We start from the raw sequence: 19,622 nt of genomic DNA, 5'->3' as shown, positions 1-19,622 counted from the left end.
GACTTCAGAGCACTGATGAACTTCAGAAATTTTCTGGAGTAATGTGTAGTTTGGCAGCTTAAAATTATGTGCTCTGTGGCACCCACTAACATCCTCACAGTAACAAATGAGACTCTGGAAAGAGGTACAGTTATCTAGCCCTATGAACGTGTTTCACAGAGAGAAAATTCTACTGCTCACCCGGTTTCCTAACTGTGGTGGTGCTGTTGATGGAACTCGTTCACACATACAAAGCACAAGCACCTAAAGTGCACAGTTAACACCTTTGGTGGCTGGCTCACTATAAATGGCAGCCGTTTGAGAAGGTTTTGTACTAAGCTGAGAATTGGGCTCTCCAGTGCTAGGCTGAGTATCACTGCCAGGAAAAAGCCTGAATGCACCTGTTCTGAGGAGAATTAGCCCATCAGTCTCCAGGGCTGCCAAATTATTACAATGAAACTTTGCCATTCTTCATTTGTGAAATGGGATGATCAGTGAAAGTGTCTTTGCTATTTTTGTCTCTCTTGAAGTTTGACACAAAATGATAGTGTCAGAGTAAAAAACACCCACCCCACCAGCATGGCTGCTGCTAGCTTCAGAGCAGTGTCGTGTCTCCTCAGAACTTGGGGTGTACTGTGCTCCACCACCTCTGGGGGATCCCTGACCCCACTATACCCTGGGAGGAAGGGATAAGGGATCCATGGGAGGTTGTAAGGAAATTTGGGGCTGACTTCCACATATCACCCTTACTGCCTGGGTGCCTCTGCACATACAGCCCCACAGAGCAGGGGGAGGTAGGGGAGCCAGGAGCAGAAGACAAGGAGAGGAGCGGGACCAAGCAGCTACCCTGCAGGGGGTGGAGCAACCACAGTTTTGGGGATCATTCCATCTCTGGCCATGCTGAGCCAGGAACTCTGCTATTCCTCCTCCCTGAAAGGTAGCCACTTATTCCCAGCTTTGTTCTTTAGCCCTTGCTTCAGAGCACCCTCCCTCCTACCCCACCCCTCCTGGGACTGCACCACAGATTGTTGGCACAGAGAGGATTAAGGAAGTTACCCCATGGAACTCTGGGATACATTGGGACTTCTGGGACCCGAGACAAGCCAGAGCCACACGCACACAGGAAAGCAATAGGGCTTGGATTCTAGGTCCGATCTTAACAGGGGCTTGGACCCTCCAACCTTGAATTTGAGCCCTAAGTTAACACAATTGGATGCTGTGGTTTACCATATGAAGCAAAATTCACCCCTATGTAAAGGGACAGCACAATATCTATTCAGCACTTATATCCTGTTAACATCTATTCTGAGTGCTTAAATGGGACTTAAAGGATGCACGGGTTTGCTGATCCTCTGCCCAAGATTGATTTTTTACCCTGATATTTGTAAATTGCTCTGTGTGTCTAAAACAGAAGGTGTTATATAAGTACACATTCTTATTATTTAACTGTACTTTTTGCTCTTAATCCAGGCACATGGGTGGATGTTACACTGCAATGAGTATCTTGAACATCTTACCCTGGAGAACAAATATTCTGAATCAGTGATTGAGAGTTTGCAGAGCTACCAACAAGAAGCTACAAAAGTTTCTGCTCAAAACTTTCAAAAAGTGAATGAGATGGTATCGGGCCTGGCTAGCAAAAAGGAACTAAAACAGTGGAATATTTTGTGGCTGAAATGTCAGCAAACAAGGCACCATTTAGAAGAGGTCCTTTCTGAAGCTCTCAAAGGTTTCAAAAAGGAAAATTCTCACAGAGTCCCCCAGGAAGTTGATGTAAAAATTAACTGTGAGTTTGATTCTGAAGGTGCCAGAGGACCAAGTCAGTCCCTTTCCCAATTCTTGTCTAGCCCTGATGGTAACATTTGGGATAATAATGTTAAGCCATTGCATAAACCTCAGCATACTAGCCTGCCATCAGGAGTGCCACCTTTTTTTGACCAGGAAATTGCGCATCAAAATATGGATGTATTTGTACAGTTTAATGCATCTCCGCAACAGACACTTACTCCGCTCCTGGGTGGGCTTCAAAGGACTAGCCCAATCTCAGAAGATATGGACAATGTTTCCATCTCAGGATCAGCATCCTGCTATTCTGAGCCACTCCAGTCACCAACTACCCGCCATAGAAAACATCCACAAAAGAAAATCATGAAGAAAACTCAAAGCTTTGAGTTTACTCAGCTTGAGAGCAGCCACAGCGAGGTGCATCGCCATGGATACACTGGTGTTTATATCAAAGGATTGGAGGTGGCCAGCAACATTGCTGCTGAGAAGAAATACATGCAGCGCTTGAATATTAAAAGCCCTTTGATTAGTAGAAACCGAAGTTTATCTTCCCCCTCAAGGATCCACCATACAGAAGAAGAAGAATTAAAAAAGAGAGCAGGAAGGTGAGAAATGGCCACAACACAATCCATTCTGTTGAGTGAGGAAAAAAATAAAGTACTTTAATATTCTAAACACGTTCTGAAAAACAGAGTTTAAAAGAGACATTAAATTCAAAATGCAGAATACGAAATAAGTTGTTTATTCTAAAGGGATACTGTCAAGTCATTTTTTAGGCTCAACATTTAGGTTAGGTCTGGGGCAGGATTTTCGATAGTTTGTACAACTTAATAGACAAAATCCTTACAAACTTTTTATTTGACGCCCATTGAAATCAAGTAAGAGTTTAGAGGAAACTGAGTAAGGGCTTCAAGAGTTAAGCTCCAATCCTGCGAAGACTTACACACATGCTTAATTAAACTCAGAGTTCAAATCCTGTGCCTGGAGAATTGCTAATATAGTACCCATTTTTAAGAAAGGGGAAAAAAGTGATCTGGGAAACTACAAGCCTGTTAATTTAACCTCACCTGTATGCATGGTCTGGGAACATGTTTTGAGAAAGAAAGTACTTTTCAAAGGAACATAGAGGTAAGCATTAATTAGGTTAAAATACAACATGGTTTTACAAATGTTAGGAACATAGAGGTAAGCATTAATTAGGTTAAAATACAACATAGTTTTACAAATGTCGACTATGCCAGGCCAATTTGATCTTTTTCTTTGAGAAGGTAACTAATTTTTTTAGATGACAGAAATACAGTAGATATAACCTATCTGGATTTCAATAAGGTATTGGATATAGTTCCAGATGGGAAACTGTGAGAGAATTGAAAGTTGGATAAGGGTCTGGTTAAAGAGGAGACTACAGTGGGTTATACTGAAAGGTAAACTGTCAGGCTGGAGGGAAGTTGTTAATGGAGTTCCTCAGGGATCCAATCTTATTTAATATTTTTATTAATGACCTTGGCACAAAAGTGGGTGAGTGCTAATAAAATTTGCAGATGGCATAATGTTGGGAGGTATTGCCAATATGGAGGAGGACTGAAGTATCACACAGGAAGATCTTGATGACCTTAAAACTGGAGTAATAGAAATGAATGAAATGTAATAGTGCAAAGTGCAAGGTCATGCATTTAGGGACTGACAACAAGAACTTTAGCTATAAGCTGGGGACATATCTACTGGAAGCAAAAGAGGAGGAGAAAGACCTAGGTATAGTCATTGTGCACAGGTTGACTATGAGTCATCAGTGTGATGCAGCTGTTTAAAATGAATGCAGTCCTAAGATGCATCCGGCAAGGTATTTCCAGTGGAGAGAGGGAAGTGTTATTGCTGTTATGCTAGGCATTAGTAAGACCTCATCTGGAATACTGTGTGCAGTTCTGGTCTCACATATTTAAGAAGGATGAACTCAAACTGGAACAGGTACAGAGAAGGGCTACTAGAATGATCAGAGGAATGGAAAACCTCTATGAGAGAAGACTCAAAGAGGTTGACTTGTTTAGCCTAACCAAGCAAAGGCACAGGGGAGAGGCATTTGCTTGTGCAAATAACAGAGGGAGAGGAGTAATTTAGGTTAAGTGCCAGCTCAAGAACAAATAAGTGCTGACTCAAGAACAAATTGATATGAACAGGCCATCAACAACTCAAGATCTGAAATTAAATGAAGGTTTTTAACCATCAGAGAAGTGAAGTTCTGGAACAGCCTTCCAAGAGGAGCAGTGGGAACAAAAAACCTGACTCTCTTCAAGACTGAGTTTGACTAGTAGTAGTAAATATGCCCAATGGCCTTTGACGAGACAATAGATGGGCAGGATTCTCAGTTACTACAGAGAATTTTTTCCCAGGTGCCTTGCCAAAACGCTCAGGGTATAACTGAATATTTGGGGTCAGGAAGGATTTTTCCCTGGGTCAGATTGGCAAAGATACTGGGGGGAGGGAAGGGAGTTGCCTTCTGCTGCAGCATTGGGCATGGGTCACTTGCAGATTTAAATTAGTGTAAACAGTGGAGTCTCTGTAACTTTGAAGTCTTGTGATTTGAGAATGTAAGTAAAATGCTGAGAGTATGGGTCTATTTAAAGGGGTGAGTGGGTGAGGTTTTGTGGCTTGCAATGTGCAAAAGATCAAATTAGATGATCTTGATGAGGGATCTACCAAATTCACTGTCCATGTTGGTCAATTTCATGGTCATAGGATTCTTAAAATCATAAATTCATTATTTCAGCTATTTAAATCTGAAATTTTGCAATGTTATAATTGTAAGGGTCCTGATCAGAAAAGTTTCGGAAGGTTGCAAGGTTATTGTAGTGGGGGGTGGGTATGGTACTGCTATCCATACTTCTGCACAGTGCTGCCTTCACAGCTGGGCAACTGGAGAGTGATGGCTGCTGGCCAGGAGCCCAGCTCTCAAGTCAGATCCATCGCCAGCAGCTATGTAGAAGTAAGGATGCCAAGGTATGATATTGCCACCTTTACTTCTGCACTGCTGCCCTTCGGCAGCAGCCGCCACTCTCTCGCTGCCCATTTCTGAAGATAGAAGCATAGAAGAAAGGTAGCATGGTTTAATATTGACACCCTACATCTGTACTGCTACTGGTGGAGCGCTGCCTTTCCAGCTGGACACCTGGCCAACAACTGCTGCTCACCAGCCACTGCTCTCCTGCCACCCAGCTGTGAAGGCAGAGTAGGAACAAGGATAGCAATATCATGCCTTCCCGTAAAATAACCTTGTGACTCCCCATCCCTTTTGGGTCAGGACCCCCCAGTTTGAGCACCATTGGTCTCCTCTATCAAATCTGTACAGTATAGCATTAAAGCACACACAAGTCCAGTTTTCACATGAAGAGTTTTTTATGCCCATGAATTTGGTAGGGCCCTAATCATAATACAGTCAAACTTTTGTTATCTGGCACTCTGTTAACCAGAAAACTTTGTTAACCGGGTTTGCCCCCAGCCAAAATACTATCATATCTTCAGGCACACAGGCCTGGCTTGGTTTATCATAATTGGCTTAACAATTTTTTATTTAATAAGTACTAATCATCTTTAACTCAAAATAGAAATGTGAGACCAACTGCCTCAGCCTACAAAACTACCAAAATTAAAAACTTGAGTTTTACTGTTATTGTCCATTGGTTTTTCCTAGGCTGATGGGACCCTAAGATAACCGGAATTTTTAGATAACTGGAACGCCCTAATCCCCGAGCGTGCTGGATAACACAGGTTTTACTGTAGTCTCTTCTCACCTTAAAGTCTGAGTCTAACTTGACTCACTGTGAGCAGTCCTACTGAAAATCAATAGGACTATTTTACATGTGTGTAAATCTGTTCAGGATTGAGGCCTTAGCTTAGTATGAAAAGAAATGTTTCCTTATTTTTTCCAATATTATTGTATTGGGGTTTGCAGTTCAAATGTTTCCCTCCAGTTTTGGAAAACCAGCTCCATAATACTGCTATGTAAGAGCTAGAAATTGAAACTAACCAAAACTAACTAAGTTGAGTGAAGTGCATATAGTAATCACAAGGCACATTTAAAAATTAATTATTTTTTACAAGTATTTCAATTTTAATAATCTAAGTAAGAATGGTAAATAACCACTTTAAATATATTATTGTTATCTTGACAGTGTTCCTTAAAAAATGACCATTAAAATAGTTTGTTTTTCTTTAAGATAAAGTATACTTGTACTAGAGTTGCTTGTAGAATATTATGGAAATACAGATAAACATAATTTACAGATATAGAGGGAATTTAAATAATGTCTTCTTCTCTGATTTGAATTTGACATTCTGCTTAAGTTTCACATTTTTTTTCTATCAAACTTACTTTTGTGTGTATGCTCTCACGCTCTCTCCTGGTTAGGGTCCCACCTCCCTGGAATTTTGTATTTTAACAGTGTTAATTTATCCCACGGTTAGTTAAAACAAGATTAAAAGGAAGACCAAAATTTGACTTCTCGATAGAAGGAAACTGAAATAAAAAACGATTATCAAATCTATCTATATTTGATTAATCGTGTACAAAAAAAAAGAAAAAAGAACTAAACTTTGTGTGTGCATGAACAGAGTTCAAGGTTTGTGTTTAAGTTTTTTAAAAAGTCATGCTGGGTTTACATTTGATGTCTAGTAATTGAGGGACAGATTCTGATATTCTTACACACACCAGGTAACACCATTGAAAGCAATCCTATTGAAGCTAGTGGGATTACTCATGCAATAAGGTGATACTCACTTTGAGTCAGAATATCAAAACATGTCCCTCTTGATATAATTATACATTTTGTTTATAGTATCTGTGTATTTTATCTTTCAAGGACTCTAATTCAGCCAACCATCCTTATTCAGCAAAAAGTTTATTCAGATGGTTAAATCCCATCAATGTAATGATCTTGTAGTAATGTTACTGTCAATTTGTACAACAGAGGAAGAATGGATATCCCGTGTGATCTTTCTTGCACAGAAATTGGTGTTTTTAAAAAGTCTGTTTAGTTTCAGTCTTAAATCTGTAAATGCTACTTTTAAATGGACCAAAACAATTTGTGCAAACTGAATTATGTACTTTCCTCTTTTAAAATATATGTACATTGACCTTTAGTGGCTACAACAAACAATCCAATATAATCAAAGTAGTTTGTGGTTTTATTTGACTTTACTCCGTTCATTAAAAGAGTAAACTGTGGAATGGTCCACTTTTCCATAGTGCCTTCTTATAAAATTTGGATTCTTCATTTTAGAGCTATGGAAATGCAATACAAATTTGTTCAGGTTAAGAGCATCAGTTTCCCTGTTTAAGCACCAATCCTACAGATGCTTAAATCCATGTGATTTTGGGTACTTATCTCCATACATAATTTCTTACTTTTATTAACTATTCTGGACCTAATAATGGGACTGGACCAAATAATGGGACTACAGACTTTTATAGTATTTCATCAGGTTCAGTGTTTTAATAGGAGTTTACAAAAACTGCACCCAATCCTGCAAACATTTGAAAAAAGTTAGTCCTATAGAGCTACTGCAGTCAATACCACTTTTATGAGATCAGTAACTTTTATTCACATGGCTGAGTATTTGCAGGATTAGGTCTGCTGAAAGTTGATAATAATGCATTTGTATTGTATTCATTAATACATCAAAATAGTGTTTTATTTATGATTTTCAACTCTGGCATGCTGTAAATTACAATATGCTCTTCATTTCTTTATGGAAAAGTCCTTTAGAATTTAATAAGGACAAAACCAATAAGAATCTAATAGTAAGAATCATAAAATCTCTCAAAGTCAATAAATGCTGGCATAGTTTTTGTACTTTTTTTATTTTTTATTATCCAATAGAATTCTATTTCAAGTATAATTTGTTTAATTTGTTTATTAAATTATGTGGAATTTTTCCATAAAGGGCAAAACATAGTACAATGTAGTGACTCAAGAATGAGGCTGACTATGGACTCATGAGACCTGATTTTCCTGTTATTCGCTGTCTACTGACTCAGTATGTCACTGTGCACAGTCTGCTAGGCACCCATGCATTAGTGTCAATCCCAGCCATTCAAAACCCGTGAGTCAAGTCCTAAAATGCATTAGCTTGTTTTACAAATCATGAGGTTTTACAAATGTGGTGTCTATTTTTTAACTTCTTGCATTTGTTGAGCTTTTGGGGGTAGGATTACAAATTTTGTTTGGATGTATTCCTGGAGGTTTCATCACAAGGTGTAATCTTTAATTCCTGGAGACTCCAGGAGAATCCTGGAGCATTGGCAACCCTATTTGAAACTCATGTCTTTTAGCTTTACTCTACAACTATGAGAACTAAGTAGGGTTGCCAGGTGTCTGGTTTTTGCCTGGACTGTCTGTTATTTGTGTCCCCTGTCCGGTAAAAATACCAGAAAATTTTGTTAAACTATCTGGCAACCCTAGAACTAAGAAATGTATTTATTTAATACCTCAAGATTCTCATGTGTTCACCTGACTCCATGTGCTGGAACTTTAAGAAAAACACCAAATATCATGGAAGTGGAAATAAAAATTTTGAGAGTTGACAATGCTACTTCTACAGAGGTCAGACATAACCTGTTCCTTGAATGCTTTGGGACTCTGATTTCTCATAAATAGAACTGATTTGTGTGTTGAAAGATGTAAAGCTTTCAACAGAATTTTTTATGAGAAAAATTCTCAAAAAATTTTGGGGGGGAGGGATAGCTCAGTGGTTTGAGCATTGGCCTGCTAAACCCTGGGTTGTGAGTTCAATCCTTGCAGAGGCAATCTGGGGCAAAAATTCATCAGGGATGGTACTTGGTCCTGCTGTGAAGGCAAGGGACTGGACTCAATGACCTTTCAAGGTCCCTTCCAGTTCTAGGAGATAGGCAATCTCCATTATAAAAAAAATTGAATTTTAATGAAAAATGAAGTAATTTTTTTCACAAAAATTGTCATTAAAATGTTGTGCTGTTTTTCATCCTGTTCTAGAAATGAGCAAACTAATGCTTCCTTTACAGAGTTGTTGTTGGCTTACTTAATATTTGCAAAATGCTTTCTGACCTCCTTGTTCCTTCCGGTGAGAAACAGGAGAAGAGAGGTCACAGTGTAATGCTATTTTATTATGGGATTAGAAGGCCTGGACTAAAACACTTAAATCCATATCCAGATTTTTATCCAACCCCACTTAAAGCTTGTGGTTATCCAGATCTGGGATTTCATTTTGGACTTTCATGCAAATTATTGGCCACAGAATTCATCCAGAAATCTGGATTTGGATTTGATACCCCATGTTCAGGGATGCTGAGCTTTAGGGTTTAAGATTTGAGCTCATCTCTAATCTTGACACTAAGAGGCTACTGTAAAATGTGTATCCCTTTTGGTGCAGGAAATCCTGGCTGACGTTAGTCTAGTTGGCTGCTTCAATGAAGGTTTAAGAGCTAGCCAGTTTCATGAGGGAAAAAATTCATAATATAAATAGTTATGTCCTTCCAGCTGATGGAAATGTTAGTATGAAACATCAAATGCCATTAAAACAATTTAATAAATCAAAAAGTCCTCTGTATTGTCCATCAGCTATGTCCAGCTCATCTAGTATGCTGAAAATCAAGTTTATTCAGCAACAATACCCATTGTGAGAATCTACAATAGTGGTTGTGTTTTGTTCGATTTGTTATGATAGAAGTAAAGATTAAAATCTGTTCCTGTTATTATTAACAAGCCAAGAATGTTTCTTCTATTTTTAAGGTGTTTATTGAAATTATTGTAGGAATGTTAATATGGAAAAGAAAAAAACGTAGCAATATTATGAAGTCAAACTTGCTCCATTTTGTATTATTAGGATGTGGTGTAGGTTCAATTCCTTGCAAATAAAGTACCATAGTTAATGGAATATCAAGAAAACAATATTTTCTATACTTTTATTTCTCAATCATATGAGAATACACATTTTTCCTTAAAGAAATTATTTGCTTCTTGTGTTGTCAAGTGTTTAATGTTTATCTGAAATTTTCTTTTCTTTCAAAGTGATTGCTTACCCAGTTTGCCTTGTTTATCAGAATATGTTTTTGCTAGATGCAAATCTTCTCTAACACTAGAACTGGGCACATATTTTTATCTTTCAGAACTGAACATGCTTTCTCAATGGGAGCTCATAATTTATCAGAGGACACATTGTGTGGGAAACTCTGAGAATTCAGCTATATGTTAGAGTAACATTCCTGGGATGATATACTGTTTCCAAACTGAATGCAGGAATGGATAAGGTCATGACACTTTTGCATATGCAATAGAAAGTTCTTTAATGCAATGAAAAAGCCTTTCCAGAGTTCAACATTCTTTCTTTTCTGGCTGCTTAGCTGTTACACTACAGCTGCTGTAGACTATTGTAGACCAAAATCTGTCTTCTGTTATGCCTGCATAACTCCACTGAAATCAATGAAATTACACCATTGTAACCGAGGGCAAAATTTGCTCCTGAGAAAAAAGGAGAAAATATGAAATGTTTTCTATAATGGTAAACAACTTAGCAGCCAGAGCCAGGGCTACAACATGATTTCCACTGACAGGTAAAAATGAGCTGAAGAATGCAAATAAGCAAAGACTCACTCAGTATTCAGAGATTACACATTGTCATGATTTGTCAGTGTTCAAAACAGGTGTTCTGTGTCTTCCAGCAGCAAAGTGCAACATATAATGGATGAAATGATCACAACAGAAAGGGAATATGTTAGATCCTTAGGATATATCATCGACAACTATTTTCCAGAAATGGAAAGAATCGATTTACCTCAGGATTTGCGAGGGAAGCGGAATATTATCTTTGGGAACCTGGAGAAGCTCTATGATTTCCATTGCCAGTATTTTCTAAAAGAGCTGGAACATTGCAGAGACTTCCCACTGCGTGTCAGCCACTGTTTTCTCAGACATGTAAGTCCCAATTCCAAAGAAGGGTGTCTTCTTAGAACCAGACATTTTGAGTTAACCACAGATCCTCATACAGAGTAAATCATTTCACTTACCTTTTTGTGTTTCTCATAGTGTGCATAACCTAGATGTCCTGTGACAAATTTTTACTGTTGACTATGTATGTGGCCTATTGTATTCTTTCAGAGGTTTGTAAACATACTCCTGTGTCCTCACACAACTGCACCTCTTGTGAGCAAAACATGCTGTCTTGACGCTTTCTAAATTTGTCAAAAGTAATAGTAGAGTTTGCTATACAAGTGATAATGAGACCGCTATGTTTTCAAGTTTTCTATAAATACATAAGTTTTCTATTAATTTTGTTTCCTGTTATGAACCAATGCATGGATGTGGATGGAAAAGTATGTAGGCTTATCTGATCACTCTAATATCAACAAGTGAGTTGGGACAAGGGGGCTTGATGTTGTTTCAAGAGGAAACAAAGGGTAAATTCCACTCATTCACCTTTTTGACAGTAATCTGTTCAAGAGACAAAGCATCAAATTGCTGCTCGTATATCTGTTCTAACATGTGTAAACTATACTGACTGAATATAGAAGACATTTAACCAAAGAAATTTTGGTGATGGTCCAAATTTCTTCAACATGTGACTGTTGTGTTAGACACCACTGGAACATCCTACTCGCACACCTTAGAAGGAGTTTTACAGAAGACAGTTCTGCGCATATTACAAGCTGGCCAATTTTTGGTACACAAATATGTAGGGAATGTGAAGCCCTTTCCTCATTCACTGCCCATCTTATTTCACCATGCATACTTGTGTAGTTCAGCCTTCCTTCCTTAACCATGCATTCAAGTTTAGCAAGATAATGTGTGTAAAATGTATTGTTCATCCAGATAAAGTGATTTCATTGGGTCATAATAATGAAAACTATGTAGCAGTTTTCACCAGAACATACATCAGTTCTCAAACAACACTTTTTCTATGCCAAATTTCAACTTTCTACGTCTGTCATTTCAGTGGTACAAATGTTCAAAAATAGTTCATTTTTACAATGGGAGAAGCTTTTTTAAAAAATGTTCATTTTCCACATACTGCAAAACACTGGAATTGCTTTTGCTTAGACTTTGAAGCAGACACCATAATAGCAACAAAGTGACTGCGAAGGGAAGAGGAAGAAGAGAGAGACAGGCTGGACTAGAAACTTGACTTTAGCTGCTGAGCCCCTGCAGGGCAGGAGGAGATTTCATGCGCTCTCCCTGCCCCCAAACCCTGATTGGCTTGGGGGCAGGGGAGCACGCAAAATCTCCTCCCACCCTGCCCTCATCCTACAAGGAGCATGCAGTGCTTAGAAACACCATGCCCCTTGCAGGGTGTGAAGTCTCCTCCTCCTTCTAAGCGCCATGCACTCCTAGTAGGGCGGGGGCAGGGTGGGAGGAGACTTTGTGCACTTCTCCCCACCCCCAGGACCTGATTGGGCTGGGGAAGTGTCATGGCCTCCACGGTCCGGATCAACTTGCGTGGTGGGCCGGATCCGGCCTGTGGAGACCCTTTTTCCCACCCTTGTGCTAAGGGCGGCTGGTGGTGGTGTGGTGTGGCCCAGGCAACACTGAGAGCTGACTGCTCACCCCTGTGGCTTTATCCCTTTCAGGGGTCCTGGAGCTGAGCCCCTCCACTACCACCAATGTCCTACATTCCCTAGCGCCCAGCAAAGTCTTTTGCAAGCCCTGGGATATGGACAATAATGGTTTACTCTTTACTCTTTTGTAATGAATCTGTGTAACCAGTATTAATCATGAAAAACCCTGACAAAAAAGATTGATTAAATAGCTCATTGGTTTTTAAGTAAGGAGATAATGTGAAAAGGAAGTATTTTTTGTTCTGAATGATTAATGTAGACTCCTCACCTGTAGCCACATCTGTGATTTTCCTATTGACTAAGAGAGAAAAGCCAGGATTTTATTACTTTCTCATCATAGTAGGGTGTTGTGAGGATTAATTCATGTTTGTACAGTTGAAAAGCATTCTGTGCTGTGCGTGCTGTTACTGACAATGGAGCAAAATATTCTAGCCCTCTTCCCTTTTGCATTGCACACTACCTCTAATTTTCTAGAATATAGGGAATTCTTCAAGTCTTCTAGGAAAATCACCATTGTGCTCCAGGTGGGATGCCTATGATAATCACTTAGAACACTATCCCAGTAAAGATGAATGGAAATGTGTCACCCATAGGCACATGATGATTTCCCCACCTGATCTGCAGGAAAAACCAAGATCTGGTTCTGTTTATGATAGGATTGTTTAAAAAAAAAAAACTCATACATTACAGAGGATAGGTGGGATGTAATGACCAGGCTCTCAGTCCAGTGTAGCACTTATAGTATTTAATGTTGTTCATGTCTAGTGGGCTTTACAAACATAGGAAGGCAAATTCTTTGGTCCAGACTCTGTCCTTCAGAAGTGACTCCCTCTAGCACCCTGTTGCTTGTGCTGAACTTGCAGATGTTCCCCAATATGGAGATGTCAATGCTTGATATTTATTTTGTCTATATTGCCCACTTAGTAGGTTGGAGGATGCTGGTAGATAAGAAAGCAAGAAAAAAAATTGTCTGTGGTGATTTCTTCTCTGCTCTGACAGACTGTGTCCTAGGCTCAGATCCTTTCAGACTGCATTTTGCATGTGGCGCCATTTCCTATTCAAGGCCTGGGTGAAAGAGGAAGAGGTTGCTTTAGTGCTCCTTACTATACACCAGTGGCAGTTGTTCACATGTCAAGCCATGATGTCTCAAACCCTTTTGAAAGATCTGATCCATAGCAGGGTGGCCAATCTGACTAATAGTTTGACTAATAGAGGAAAGTGGTCACATTGTTGAGTCTATTTGTGATTAGAGTTAGAGGGGTGAGACAACTTTATTATTAGGTCAGAGCAACTTCCTCTGGTGATACACAAGAAATTGCTCCTTTTCTGTTTCCCCACGTCGCTCTTTGTCCTTGAGTATATTCTGAAGCATTTCCTTTGGCCCATATTTTGTCTTTGCCATATACCTGGCCTGTACCTGATGAGCTTGTTTGTTTGTTTTCCGGGTTGTATTTGTGTGAAGGAAGCACACACCAATGTGCCATCTACAGCATGGATGGTTTGGGGAAGTTGGGCAAGAGCATTTTGTAGCACTGCCCTTCCAAGTCACTCTCCCAGCATGCTCACTGGTCTGCGGGCACAGGCACAAAGGAACCATGCCATGTTTTGTGTTGGGGCTGTTCCCCACTCTGACACTCTGAGTGCAGAAGATGGGTGCCCACAAAGAGCTCAAAAGGAAAAAAACCCTTTGTCTCTACAGGCACTAGTTACCAAAAGCTTCCCCCAGAATCACAATATACAGATTTTGGGGAATCACTGCCACCATGAAGTGATTTTTATTCCTAAAACGGGGGGTAAACGAGCTCTTTTGCCCCAAAAGCACTTGAAAAGAGAAAACCAAGCTGCAGTCTCTTGCAGCTGACCACTCAATCTGAGGCACAGAGACACAGCCAGACAGACCTGTACATTCCAGGACACAAGAATCAAATCATCACCTTAAAGTGATTTTTATTACAAACCAAAGATAAACTTGATAAAGCATTCTTGGTTGCTAGATGTTACAGAGCAATTAAGGAAAACAAAAAAAAAAGAAAAATCTCTGGGATCAGTGCTTAGATGGTAAAGGAGAGGAGGCATAGATTCACACAAAGCAGTTCAAACCAAACCACAAAAGAAGAAAAATTACCCTAAACGCAACTAGATCCACTTTTCCTTTTACTTACTTTCAATTTTCTCTTCGTTCAAACCACTCCCATGCTCCAAAGTCCTGCCTGGGTTTAAATCATTCTGTATCTCTCCACTCCTGGTTTTTTTCCCCCCTCCCACACAAAGAAAGCAGGCAAGGAATCTATATCCAATTCAAATTTCAACACTCTACGGGTATGTCTACACTATCACCCTAGTTCGAACTAGGGTGGCAATGTAGGCAACCGGAGTTGCAAATGAAGCCCGGGATTTGAATTTCCCGGGCTTCATTTGCATAAAGCCAGGCGCCGCCATTTTTAAATGTCCGCTGGTGCGGACTCCGTGCCGCGCGGCTACACGCGGCACGGAGTCCGCACTAGCGGACATTTAAAAATGGCGGTGCCCGGCTTTATGCAAATGAAGCCCGGGAAATTCAAATCCCGGGCTTCGTTTGCAACTCCGGTTGCCTGCATTACCACCCTAGTTCGAACTAGGGTGGTAGTGTAGACATACCCTACCTTGATTGGTTTTCCTGGTCCCCTGGCCAACACCTTTGCAAGCTACCTAGTTTAAACCCTTACTCACGGGGGGTATGTCTACACTACCCCGCTAGTTCGAACTAGCGGGGTAATGTATGCATACCGCACTTGCTAATGAAGCCCGGGATTTGAATTTCCCGGGCTTCATTAGCATAAGCGGGGAGCCGCCATTTTTAAATCCCCGCTGCTTCGAACCCCGTGTAGCGCGGCTACACGGGGCTCGAACTAGGTAGTTCGGACTAGGGTCCTATTCCGAACTACCGGTACTCCTCGTGAAACGAGGTGTACCGGTAGTTCGGAATAGGCACCCTAGTCCGAACTACCTAGTTCGAGCCCCGTGTAGCCGCGCTACACGGGGTTCGAAGCAGCGGGGATTTAAAAATGGCGGCTCCCCGCTTATGCTAATGAAGCCCGGGAAATTCAAATCCCGGGCTTCATTAGCAAGTGCGGTATGCATACATTACCCTCCTAGTTCGAACTAGGAGGGTAGTGTAGACATACCCTGGGTGCTAGTCAGCACTTCTCTTGTCCGCTACACCCCCTCCCCCAAAATCACAGATGGTTACTTAGCAGCAGCAGACTGTATTTGAATGATACATCCCACTGATCAGCTGAGTAGTGGTTTGGGGCTGTGTTTCAGTACCGGGATAAAAAGCAATGCCTCTTCATGCTTGCCAGTCCTGCCACTCAACTAACTGGCAGTTTTTACACATACTCTGCTAATCTGCTTGTGAGCCATCACTAAGCCCAGAGGAAGTGGAGCTGCCCTATTCTTGCCTCCCATGTACTTGAGAGTTATACTTCAGGAAGTGATATAGGGGAGATTGGAGTGGGAGCTATAGCCCTAAAGCTCATACAGTTCCTTTATGGGCTGCCACTTATATGTTAGCTGTTTCAGGAGAAAGAGTGGCAGATATTGTCCTAATTCTGTCAGATCCAGCAGAGGATTTAGGGGATCAAACTTTCTCTAGCACATTTAGACCTCCTCATTTACTCTTTTAGTTACCCTGTTCACCTACTAAGAAAAACAAAAGAAAAGGAGGCAGACCCTTATAGAGATTAAGACAAAGGAGAGCCTTGCATCGATGAGGTTTTGTTTAAAAAAAGATATATCCATGAGGCATTTTTTTCAGAATTTTTTTTAAGAAAAAATGAAAAAGCTAAGGCCAAAATTATTTTGGTTTTCAAACTCAACTAAAAAAACTAAAAAAAGTTATTTTACTGCCTTGTTCTTTTTAAAATTTCCCCTGCCTCCTTTTTCAGTGTCAAAAAGGGAAAGAGGAAGAAATAGAAAAAAGAGAAGGGAAAAACCTGGAAAACTGAAAAATTGATCTTTTTACTTCAGTGCAAGTTTTGCCAGAGAAAATATTAGACATTCGACCTGAATCTTCATTTATAACTGAATTTCCTTATCATTTGATGGATAAAGTGTGGGAAGCACAATTGTGCAGTATTTTTATAAATACTACATTAAATCCAACAGAAAGCTATCTGAAGAACAATATCAGGCAAAAATCAGAGGGCAATTAATAATCTGTTTATTTTTTCTTTGAAAAGTAAACCAACATTTACTTATTGGCGCTTGCTCAGACTGTATTATGAGGGGAAGATTTGTTTGTTTATCTGTAGATGATTTGTGTGGGTCCTTTTGGTTTAAAGGAAGCAAGAAGATAATTGTTTAATATAAGAAAAGAGATGTGGATTAAGAAATTGTTTACATCAGTGTTCAAAGGAAATGGAAAAATGGTGATAGCACCTGATCTTTTTATATCTTTCATTGAACTGGGAAGCTTCCCTCATGTCCAGTGAATTTAAAAGGGGATCTTTTCATATGCTTTAATACCATTCAATTATTGGAGAAGATCTCATTCTGTCCTAAAGACTAGATTGGGCACAATGATGTCTACGTACTTCCCTATATCACCCTCGGCACTGGTACCTGAAGCTTGAATTCATAAAGGGACTTATGCATTGTGATGCTCTGCACTGAAATACCTAACATTTAGGCACCTAGAAAACCACAAGACCAACACTGCTATTCACAAAGCCAGCTCGCTAGGTAAGGAACCACCTAAGCTAGCTAATGGGAGATGCAGAGGACAACAAAGCAAGTGACCTCTGCCCAGCTCTCGGGGAGGCAGGCACCTCCTTGCAGACAGTGCAGACTTTGGTGCCTATTTCTATTAGCAATTGACAAAGAGGGACTCTATAGTCTGGTAGCTTGGACATCCAGGGAATTTCTCTCAAGAATGAGCATGGGTACATCTATTCTATGTTTTAAAACCTGTGACAGTGAGTCCCAGAGCCTGAGCCTTCAGGCAGGGCTTGTGCCATGGTGCTAAAAATAGCAGTGCAGATGTTGCAGCTTGGGCTGGTACTTGGACTCTGGAACCCAGTCTACTGCATGGGCTTCAGAGCTCAATCCTGAATGTCTACCCAGTTGGGTTTAGTGCAGCATCACAACCCTGAGTCTGTAGCCCCAGGTGCGGAAGCTCGTTGCTGTGAGTTTTAAAACGCAATGTAGATGTCCCAATAATTGCCTGCCTCGCTCTACCCAAAGAACTAGAAGAAGGGAAGAAGATGGTGGTGGTGCTACCCACCTTATAACGTAACCTTTTGGTTAGAGTACTCCCCTGAGAAGCAAGAGAGCCCTGTTCAAATTCTTTCTCCCCCTCTAGTATGGGGGAGGAATTGAACATTGGTGCACCTCCCAGGTGAGTGCTTTAATCTATAGGCTAAAAGTTATAAGGTGGTCAGCACCGTCACCAACTCCTCCAGCTGGATGTGGATTGGAACCCAATACAATAGGTTGCCTTTGAGTACACCTCTCAGATCAGATATTGCATGCAAATTAAGCAAGTGAACCCCTGTCATCCGCAGTCCAAGAATTGCTCTAGATCAGTGTTTTTCAACCTTTTCTTATAAAATACCCCCTTTTTAAAAAAAAAAATTATAAGTATCCCCAGTACCTACAGTTTTCAGACACACACATTTTTTTCTACCATTGCAACACATTTGTTTAAACAACTTAATCGTAGCTGAGCAGGTGATGAAATATTTGGGTGTAAAAAGTACAAAAATAATAAAGTGCTGTAAAACTTAGAACAAAAATTCAGTTTTCTCCAAGTTTCAGTTGTGTTGACGTACCCCCCAGACTTCTCTCGAGTACCCCTAAGGGTACTTGTATCACTGGTTGAGAAACACTGCTCTAGATCTTAGATGGGAGAAAAGTGCCTGGACACCTAGGGGGAGGCAGCAGTGCACATGCCTAGAGGTAGAACTTGAGCACTGAGGGTATGTCTACACTACCCCGCTAGTTCGAACTAGGAGGGTAATGTAGGCATACCACACTTGCAAATGAAGCCCAGGATTTGAATTTTCCGGGCTTCATTTGCATAAGCGGGGAGCCGCCATTTTTAAAACCCCGCTGGTTCGAACCCCGTGCAGCGCGGCTACACGGGGCTCGAACTAGGTAGTTCGGACTAGGCTTCCTATTCTGAACTACTGGTACACCGGTACACCACGAGGTGTACCGGTAGTTCGGAATAGGAAGCCTAGTCCGAACTACCTAGTTCGAGCCCCGTGTAGCCGCGCTGCACGGGGTTCGAACCAGCGGGGTTTTAAAAATGGCGGCTCCCCGCTTATGCAAATGAAGCCCGGGAAATTCAAATCCCGGGCATCATTTGCAAGTGCGGTATGCCTACATTACCCTCCTAGTTCGAACTAGGAGGGTTGTGTAGACATACCCTGAGAGATCTTTTACCCAGAAAATGTAGACAATAGGGCCATGTCTACACTAGGAAACAATTTCAAAATGACTAAATTAGACTTCAGAACTCCTAATTCAACAAATTCGAACTAGCATGTCCTCACTACAGGGAAGCATCAAAATGAATCCGAGATAGGCTCTGTCAATGTGGACGCACTATCTCGGACCTAGAGCCCCAGGAAGCACTCTGGGGAACTGCAGGAGGCCTCCTGGAGGCCAAAAAGTTCCAATTAGCAGCACCGGAATGTCCATGCTACTGTTATTTAGAAATTACTATTTCAGAATTGGCGTTACTTCTGATGAAAAGCATTCTGTGGCCCATTATTTCAAAATAACGAGCTTGGTAGTGGGGACACACAGCTTATAAATTCAACCTCATGGGGAGATTATTTTTTTTTAAATAAGATCCTCATGTAGACCAGGGCAAAGTGAGTTTAAGCACCTGAAGGGTTCAGCAGAGCTTTGGGAATTGTAGTAGAGCCTAAAACTTGCATTTAGATGCCAAGGAATCTTTGTGAGCCCACCCAGAGTGGCTTTTCAGTTTCTAAAAGTTGTAACTTAACCCTAGCAAGCATCAGACAACACTTTTCTCATGTGAGCAGCCCTTAGTCAGTGAATGCTCCTAACACAGTCATTGAGTCAGCTCACATGATATGCCAATATTTAAAGTCAGCCTGGCTGATTGAACATTTAGATATTATGAAGAGTGCTCCAGAAATGTCTGCCATCAATGGTATTTGAAACAGAAGAATTTTGTAAATTGTTGGAACTGGAAGACCTGTAAACAATAGAGAACTAAATCTATTAAACAAATTGCCCTAGGATGTTCACTGCCAAAGTTTGTCTA

At 40.6% G+C, this 19,622-nt stretch overlaps 1 protein-coding gene and 1 long non-coding RNA gene across 4 annotated transcripts in view; both read left to right on the top strand.

Annotated features, from left to right (window-relative positions):
- Positions 1-19,622, top strand: part of PLEKHG4B (pleckstrin homology and RhoGEF domain containing G4B) — a 190,968-nt gene that overhangs the window by 152,404 nt on the left and 18,942 nt on the right. For 2 of the 3 annotated variants that reach the window (XM_006114213.4, XM_075921637.1), the window contains exons 16-17: positions 1,450-2,369; positions 10,454-10,706. In XM_006114213.4, the coding sequence (XP_006114275.2) occupies positions 1,450-2,369; positions 10,454-10,706 (1,173 nt within the window). The remainder of the gene's footprint in view (positions 1-1,449; positions 2,370-10,453; positions 10,707-19,622) is intronic. The other variant, XM_006114212.4, reaches the window with a different exon arrangement.
- Positions 2,376-5,821, top strand: LOC142827240 (uncharacterized). The gene is made up of 2 exons (XR_012901836.1): positions 2,376-2,907; positions 2,965-5,821. It is a non-coding gene; the product is annotated as an uncharacterized LOC142827240 (long non-coding RNA).

This window comes from Pelodiscus sinensis, chromosome 2 (assembly GCF_049634645.1).
Source record: "Pelodiscus sinensis isolate JC-2024 chromosome 2, ASM4963464v1, whole genome shotgun sequence".
NCBI lineage: Eukaryota > Metazoa > Chordata > Testudines > Trionychidae > Pelodiscus > Pelodiscus sinensis.
This window is presented reverse-complemented; position numbering and strand designations above follow the sequence as displayed.